The sequence below is a fragment of the Papaver somniferum genome, chromosome 2 (assembly GCF_003573695.1).
Source record: "Papaver somniferum cultivar HN1 chromosome 2, ASM357369v1, whole genome shotgun sequence".
NCBI classification, from domain to species: domain Eukaryota; kingdom Viridiplantae; phylum Streptophyta; class Magnoliopsida; order Ranunculales; family Papaveraceae; genus Papaver; species Papaver somniferum.
Genome location: NC_039359.1, coordinates 28,016,780 through 28,025,822, shown reverse-complemented (window position 1 = coordinate 28,025,822; position 9,043 = coordinate 28,016,780). Strand labels below are relative to the sequence as shown.

Sequence of the window (9,043 nt, the reverse complement as noted above, 5' to 3'; positions counted from 1 at the left end):
GGAGAAACTTAGGTTAAAGAAAACTAGGGTTCTACAGAGGGATTTGGTTTAGTTTGTGAATCTGAGTGAAGGGTTTTGTAAAGTTCAAGATGAAGAAGAAAAAGAACGGGAAGAACAACCAGTTGTATGTTTTACTAAAACCCTAACTTCGTTTTTTTCAATTTCTGAAGAAACCCATCTCTTTTTTCATCTTTTTTTGTCTTCTTTTCATTTTGTTACTTAAATCAATGTTGTTGCATGTTAGGGTTTTGAATCTAAGCATGAGTTGATATTTGGTTTGTTTTCTGATTTAGTTAGGGTTAAATTTTCTCTGAAATTTTTCTGTAATTTTTAATTAGGGTTTGATTGTTTCAGTAAAGTTCATAGTGAATCGAAGCATGAGTTCAATTTCTGAAGTTCATTTGTTTACTTATGATGCAGTGATGAAACATATTATCCATATAGAGACATCAGCGTGTTGGTTATGGACGATAATATGACTTTGTTCTTCCCTCACATGGATAGAGAAAAAATTGACCTCAAGGAATTAGAGCAGATGTTGCGTGTTAAGTTGCGCCTAACTGAAAATGAAATTCCTAGTTTATATTGGATGATAGAACCATGTTTTCCTGAGATTATAGATAGTAATGAGGACTTGTTTAAGTTCTGGGAGCATGCAGTACCTGATGATAAAGGATTTATATGTTTACATTTGAAGATATTAAATTCTGAATTCGGTAATGACAATGACTTCATTGAGGCTGCAATAGAACAACCAGTGACAGTAATTGATGAGACTCCAAAGAAGTCCCATAAGAGGATTGCTAAAAAGCCAGTTTCAAAGGAAAAGTCTGTAAGGAGATCACCAGAAAAGACTGTAAGGAGATCACCAAGGTTGCAAGCTCAGTCAAAGTTTGAAAACTCAAATGGAGGAGTATCTAGGAAATTGTTTGTGGATCTGTTAAATGAAACAGAATCTCAGGGTTATTCATGCGTTAGTCAAGCCAGTGTTGTGGGTTCTAGCAGTGTACCAATTCAAGTGACTGAAAACTTTAACCATGATTACTGGGTTGATGCAGTCAAGAATACTGATGCAGTGAACCAGATTAATGCAATGAACAACAATGATGCAGGGGTCAGCAGTGATGATGATGAGGAGAATGTGGTGTTAGAGAACACTACTGTGGATGAATGTCACCCCATTGAAGACCCAAATGCTCCACCAATATATGACAGTGATGAAGAGGATGATATTGATTATGAAGATATTGTCAAGACATATAAAGTTTGAGATGAAAGTAGTGATTCAAGCAGCAGTGAAGAAGATGATGAAGAAGGTATTGAAGTATTAACCCTTTGATGTTTATAACTTATTATCTATTTCCCCTTTCTTTAAATGTACTAACACTTTGATGTTGTTTGTTAATTGCAGTTTCTAATGATGGTGGGAGTAATGATAATAATGATTGTCTTGAAGCAATAGATGATAAAGATGTGAAAGCGAAGTTTGATTACAAGAACTGGAAAGAAGACTTCAATATGCACAGTGATGAAGAAGAAGAACCCTTATTCCCTGTAGAAGAAGAGGTGGCTCCTGTTGGTCCTACAAAGATTGAGGTAAAGTATGCTTTTAATAACAAGAAGGCATTTAAGAAACATCTTAGGGGTTACTGTGTAAAAAATAATTATCAGTACACTGTTTACAAGAGTGACAAAACTAGATTAAGAGTCAGATGTAGGTTTAGGGAAGAGTATGGATGTCAATGGTTTGTAAATGCTAGCATAAAAAGGCATGAGCCTACTTTCATTGTTAGGAAGGTTAATCTAGAACATACTTGTGTTGGAAATCCAAAGAGTTTTAACAGATCTGCCAATCCTGAGTTTGTAAAAGAAGTGGTACATGAGAAGTTAAAGGAGACAGTTGGGGCCTTAATTCCAAAGCCTAGACATATAGCAAGAGAATTTTTTGTTACTCATAACATAGATATACCATATATTTGTGCATGGAAAGCAAGAAATCTTCTTTTAGAAGATCTGTTTGGTAATTATGATGACAGCTACAAGGATGTACCAATCTTTTGTGCAATGGTGGCTCATACTAATCCAGGGTCAGTTGCTAAATGCAGTTATCGAAAAAAAGGTAACATTATGTTCAGTACATCTTATTTATGCTCTTCCCTTTATTTATTTGTAAGTTATGCTCAGTTAGTTACATAGTTTGGTTACTTAAAGTGCAGATAAGGCATTCATGAGCATGACTATTTCATTTGTTGCACCAATGACAGGATTTCAGAAAGCAGGAAGACCAGTCATAGGGTTAAATGCATGCCATCTAACTGGAAAGCGTGGTGGTGTTCTAATGGCTGCAACAGCACTTGATGGTCAGAATAATCTTGTGCCTTTAGGCATTAAGGTCTGTCAGAGTGAAACTAAGGAGAACTGGACTGGGTTCCTCAAGGATTTGTCTCCAGCAATCAATGCACATCATGCTGGCAAAATTACCTTTATTTCCGATAGGCATAAAGGCTTGTTGGAAGTTGTTCCTAAGGTTTTCCTTGGTGCAAGAGTTAGATATTGTTTCAGGTAATTAAGTTTAGTCCCTTGTTTTTTTACAGTAGTTTACATTGTGTATGTGTTTTTCTATTAGTTCAAGAACTTGAAGAAGTACTAACCCTTTATTTGCATATGCAGGCACTTATACAAGAACTTCAAGAAATACTACAAGGCACCAACCTTGCACAGCTCATTGTGGAGTGCATGCAAAGAAAGTAAAGCATTTTCAGGTTTGTGCCTCTTTTGTTAAAATTCCCTATGTTTCTTGATTGTTAGTTTGTAGGTTATATATAAAATTGTGATTATTTTGCAATGTAGGAGCACTTTGACAGTATATGCAAAGAAAATGCTGATGTTGGTGAATATCTTAGTAAAGAAGATCCAAGTACTTGGTCTAGGGCCTATTTTGATCCCCTTAGCTGTTGTGAGCATATGAATAACAATTTCTCTGAATCTTTTAATTCCATGGCTTCTAATATGAGAGATAAACCTATAATCCAACTAGGCATGATGTATGGTCAGTTAGTCATGGGTTTGTTATTTAAGAGAAGGGAAGAATCTGCTAAGTGGAATGAAAATGGTTTGGTCCCTGCTGCTGTTAAATTGATAAATAAGATGCTTGACTTGGTTGGAAAGTTTGATACAGAAGGCAGTGTGGTTGGACAAGGTTATTTGGTAACTAATGTGATCACCAAGAAAATATTCACAGTGAATATTATAGACAAACAATGCACTTGTTTGCAATGGCAGCTAAGGGGATTCCCTTGTCAACATGTTGTATGTGCATTGAAACTGCTGAGGCCAAACTGGAAAGAGTAAGTGGTTTGTATTATTCAATTACTTTTTTTGTATTATTCATTTACTTTTGTTTTTGTAAGTGGTTTGTATTATTTATTGTTCCTTGTACACTGACACACATTTGTTTTATTGATTGAACAGTTATTGTGCTCCTTACTATTCTGTGGAGTATTATAGGACCACATATGCAAATGCTGTCACACCCTTAGAAGACATAACTGAATGGGTATGGGAAGATAATGTAGATTTATAAACTTTATTGAATGTGGTGCATTTACTTTTCAAGATATTAGTTATTTATTTTTCTCTTTTTCCTATTTAAGAATCAAACCCTTTAGGATTTCATTACTTCATTTTCTCGTTTGTTTTCTCTTCTTCTGGCAGGCAACCATGAACGTCAACGTAAACCCTCCTCCTTATCAGAGAAAAACTGGAAGACCAGCAAAGAAGAGGAAGAGAAGTTATGATGAACCTGAAACTGTGGTGAAGAAAAGGAAGTGTGGAAAATGTGGATCTATTGCTAGCCACAACAAGAGAACTTGTGCTGGTGGTGATGTTGGTAAAAACCAAACTGGATTCAAGCCAAGCACTGAGTATGATGCTGCAAACTGCGCCTTCACACAGAGAGATCAACCTGAAAGTAGCACTGCAAGGGGTAAAGCCAAGGTTAACAAATCCAGAGGTACATCATTTTTTGTTGGTGAGTCATCTGCAGGACCTAGCACTCAAGGAAGACCAGTAGCATGACCTAACACTCAGGGATCTACACAAGATAATCAAAATTTCAGTCAGAATTTTGCTGGTATTGGATCTGTCAGTCAACATCTTTCTGTCACAAAGGGAAAGCAAACCAAGGCTAAGAAGACTAGGAAGTAGAAGTATGTGTGCTTTATTGTTTGTTTTAGATATGTTGTGGACAAGTATCTAATTGATGGTTAGTTTTTTTGGTTGCTTTAGACACTGATTCTGGTCTGGACATGTATATGTACCAGAAATAAGTTTTATTTTGATGGGATAATCTTGCTTTATGAATGAAAATGATATTAGTTAGAACTAATTTTCAGTTACATGTTAATTGTCTTTTCAAGTTAATTTTTACATATTCTCAGATGCATTTCTGATTTGCATTGTTCTTTGTAGCATTCTTGTTTATGCAGTGGGCATTCATTGTAGCAATGGCTCTCTTCTTCAAAAGCGCAGCAACAGTTCTCTTTAAGTAGCTTGATGATCTTCGATTTGAGTGGATCAATGGCAGAAAAGTAAGGAGAAATAGGAATATGATTCAGGTTAACTCGTTTTCTTCACTGCACCGAGTCGCGAGTTAACTCTCTGCTCAATCACTGGCTAACTCGTTCCAGTTACTGATTCAGGGGCTTCAATGTCATTTTACGTTGCTGATTTAATGCCATATATGCACTAACGGATACTAACGCCAGTTAACTGTTTTCTCAAAAAAACGTGACGGAAAAAGTCAAGAGTGTGGCATTTAATAAACTTTGAAAAAAACGGTGGCATTTTCTTAAACATGAAATAGGAAGTGTGGCACTTTATTCAAATCCTCCCGTTGTTCGCCGGTTACACAAGCCGTTATCAAAAGATTCAAAACCATTATTTGTAACATTCAATCCCTTAGATTCATACCTGATAATCAATCTCTGACGTTACAAGAACCCCCTTGAATGTTCAACTACATAAATCTCAAGATAATCTTCCCAGGTTTCTCCGTTTCTTTCTTCAGCATGCTCTCTCAAGAAAACCAAGTAACTATTGTCTTAGTCTGGATTTTATTTTAGATTTTTATTTGATTGGTATATTTGATTGGATAGGTAAACAACTCAGAGACTATCAAATCTGTATATCTAAAACTAAAGTAAGTATTCTATTTAGGGAATGAAGAAGAACACGATACTCTCTAAGTATCCTCCAAATGAAGGAAAATCACGATGCCTCCATTTTTTTTCTCAATCTTTGTTATCAGTTTTTTCTCTCATCGGATACTTTCTGCAGAGGAGAACAATAGAAGAAGAAGATTGGTGGATAGTCATGCTAAGCGAGTAGTAAGTATTATCGTTATGTAAAATTAGTGAAGAACGGTAATTCTGAAATTTCAATTTTTTTTTTTTTTTGCTTCATGACGGCTTTCTTAATTTTCTGTTGATAGATCAAAACTGAAGGGTCGGGGTTAAGAGTGAAGGACTAAGAAGATGTAGATGTAGTATGAGCATTTATCACCAGCAATTTCAAGACCTAAAAGTACAGAAAACAATGTATCACTTCTTTCTGTAAAAAAATTTTCTTTCTTTTTTCAAATTCTTTGCTGCTTTTTGCATCTGTTTGCTCAAAGGTCTAAACTCCAATTGTTATCCTCCAGAGTTTGGGTTTATGGGGATTAGAGGCCTTGCGAGTTTAGAGATTGATAGTACAGTATAATAGTCTTATAAAGCTGAGATTCAATGGGTTTACATGACCAGAATTATAATAGAAACATTGGATAAGTTAATAAGGTAACACTAAGAGCCAACAACATCAGCTCAAACCCCAGACTGTTACGACACGGGTCATATGCTAGTAACCAACAAAAAAAGATGCGAGTATGTGCTCACCTGTCGAGCAACATCTGATAGATGCAATCTCACATCAATGCATCTCTCATTACCAAATAGGAGCAACGCACTGCCGTAAGAGAAGGAACTGAGTTATAGATTTGAGTAGTTAGTATTTGTTTTTTTTTTTTAACTTTCAAGGATTTAGTTTGATATGATATGGGAGTTTTGCTCACTGCTCCTGAAGCGCCATAAGGGACTGACACAATTTTCGGAATTCAAACACATCCGTTAGTAAACCACAAAATGATATTGTTTACAAAGATCCGTTGGGATCAAAAGTTACCTTACCCGGTGCCAAATTCGTATGTGCATTATCTGCATCAATAGCCAATGAATCTACACCCATAATTTAGTCTTTGATCAAACCCAAATTAATCACAAAATTATCATACAAAACTACCCTAATTCCCAAAATGAAATCACATAAGCACAGAAAAAGAGTATATCAAAGATCAAATATCAAGTAAAATCCTAATCAAGAATCACTTATATACAGACATCCGTTACTGCAGTTGCAAAATTAAAAAGATACTGTTCCATGACATACCTGCCCTAGAATAAGTATGTGACCGAACCATCGATGGAAGCTATCTCAGAATTTGACCTTATCAGTATCCGTTACTCCATCTCCAACCTTTTTCGTCAATTTCCTTCATTGAAACTCATACTCAATAGCTTGCATTGATGGTTCGTTCACACTAGATTTGCTAAACCAAAAAAATATGGAGCAGATCGTGCCTGTTATTAAAATAGACCAAAAATTTGGATGATGAATTATTACTATCTAAATCGGAGTATCTAATGTCAATTAACCCATGATTCAAAAAAAAGAAAAATCAATCAACCCAAAATTAGAGAGAGTCATACCGGGATAAAAGATTTTTCGATAGGTTTATTCGTCACTGAGAGTGGGTTTATGCCCGAGACTATCTTATAGCCAAAATTGCTAAGAAAATGCGAAACGGCTGTTTCCTTCAGATTTGAATGATCAGGTCATCCACAGCACACTAACTGGGTTGAATGAGATAAATGATGTCGAAATTTGAAATATTCAACTGTTACATCTGATAAACAAACGTTCAACGGTTGTGATTGAAAGTCTAAAATATTTTTAGGAGCAAATCCTAGAAATTTAGGTTTAGGGTTTGAATGATTATGGCGTCTAATGAGAATCTGTAACGGCTTTGGTATTGAAATTGGATTTGAAATTGAATATTAGACCTGGAAGATGATATTAGGGTGATTTTCATAATCCGGTGGTGTCTGTAATGGCTGTATTATCTCCTCTTGAAGACGAAAATAATGTATTTGTTAACATCTTTCATTAAGTGCCTAAACCGTAACCTAAATTTTAGATCCTCATTAACATAAAGAAAATAATATATTTGTTAACATTTTCCATTAAACCATAACTGTCCTTTAAATGACGAAATCTTTGTGTATCCAAACTATGGAAACTACACATTAGTTTCTTGATCTGGACCGTTCTTTATGGATCCAAACTATAGAGAGTTGTTGATGTAGTAAAACATCATTGTCCCTAAATTGTCTATATAGCTACTCGATCTGGACCGTCCATTATGTGTCCGAACTGTGGAGAGCCGTCGATGTAGGAAAACACCACTGTGCCTTATAATATAGACTAGGGTATGATACGGCACGGGTTTTGGATCATTAATGTTGTTCGTTGTTAGAATGTGGACTTGCTAGCTTATTCGGTGTTTTATCAACAATTTCTTATATAATCATAATCAGGGGATTTTTTTTTACCGGTGATATCGATAAATATGGTTTACACCCTTATTTAGTTTAAGATTTATCTAAATATAATAATAAACACCACAGATTTTTATGTTGTTGCATATTCCTTTTGTACATATAAATTGGCGTGCTTTTCGTTATAACGAAGAAGGCGGAAATTAAAATTGTTACCTTTGAAAATTAAAAGTGAAGGAAAATGTATCATAATGAATAACTAAGTGAGCCAAAACGCGTTAACCATTGTGAAAGTTTTGAGCATAAAAGCATTTCAGCCTCCTGTCAAGAAAATATGTTTCCTCCCCTAAGCCAGATCGTTATAGATCATTTCTCAGCAAACTTAAATTATTTTCTTTGTCAAATTTTCTTTTTTCACCCGACAACATTTCATCATTTTTATTTTAAAAAATGAAAGAAATTTCAAAACATTCGATTGATATTCAGGGAGTTTGAAGTTTGAAATTTCACTTAGAAAAACCGTTTAAAAGTATATCAAACACCATGTAGGAAAAGGGGTAATATGTTGGGTGCGGTTTGACCCACCACTAAACCCGCGTTTTAGCTGAAGGTATTGTTTCAGTCGAGGTGACTTACTATTTTATTTTCAAGATACTATTTAACAACTCCATTATTATTTTATTTTTGAAAATACTATTTTAAAAAAGCAACGGAAACACTAATGTTTTTTGTTTTCTGTAAAGAATCAATCTAAAAAATAAATAATTTCCAACAAATTCAGTTTGAGGTTTTGGGATACATCTAATTTTCTATTTAAGGTGCACATCTTATAAGACTATTTTTTAACACAAAATATAGCACTCCGAAAAAATTGTCTAGATTTGGAGAAAATCAAAATAGCAAATGCAACACTGCAAATATTTAAGAACCATATCCAAGGCGTTATATTTAAACCTTAACCGTGGATAAATTGTAATGATTGAGCAACAAACTAAGAAGACTTCTTGAAGATTGCACACATGCACAAAGAGCCAAGGATTTACAAAGACTATAACTACAGCTGACATTGATATCCCAATCATCTCCCTTCAAACTGATCTGATACGTTTATCGAGGTGCCAACTGCTAGGTTCATGTCCTGCTCAAAGTGTATAAATTGGTTAGATTCTTGTGAAATCCTATTTAATACGATAGGTTTGTCATCCTTTATATACAGTAACTCTAAAGAATAATTTTGCATTTCAATAAAACTCTTTACTTTGACCAGAGTTTCGTATTAATGATCAAGAAAGTAACACCTTGATGTAGATTTCCATCTGCATTTCTTTTTACAAAAATTCTTAGTGAACCGTGTGAATGAAACCACACGGAAACCTTAGACGCAACAAACC

General features: G+C 34.8%; 1 protein-coding gene and 1 long non-coding RNA gene across 3 annotated transcripts; one reads left to right on the top strand and one right to left on the bottom strand.

The window, feature by feature from the left end:
• The first annotated feature begins 2,912 nt into the window (after positions 1-2,912).
• Positions 2,913-3,846, top strand: LOC113353077. Its single transcript, XM_026596785.1, has 2 exons — positions 2,913-3,347; positions 3,715-3,846. The coding sequence occupies exons 1-2, from the start codon at positions 2,965-2,967 to the stop codon at positions 3,722-3,724; spliced, it is 393 nt and encodes a 130-aa protein (XP_026452570.1). The 5' UTR covers positions 2,913-2,964; the 3' UTR covers positions 3,725-3,846.
• A 1,912-nt stretch (positions 3,847-5,758) lies between these two features.
• LOC113353076 lies at positions 5,759-7,283 on the bottom strand. Of its 2 annotated transcripts, none has more exons than XR_003361066.1 (4): positions 6,804-7,283; positions 6,484-6,674; positions 6,220-6,272; positions 5,759-6,132 (listed from the first exon to the last, which is right to left on the bottom strand). It is a non-coding gene; the product is annotated as an uncharacterized LOC113353076 (long non-coding RNA). The 2 variants fall into 2 exon arrangements; XR_003361067.1 differs by having other exon boundaries at positions 6,225-6,272.
• Between the last annotated feature and the right edge of the window lie 1,760 nt (positions 7,284-9,043).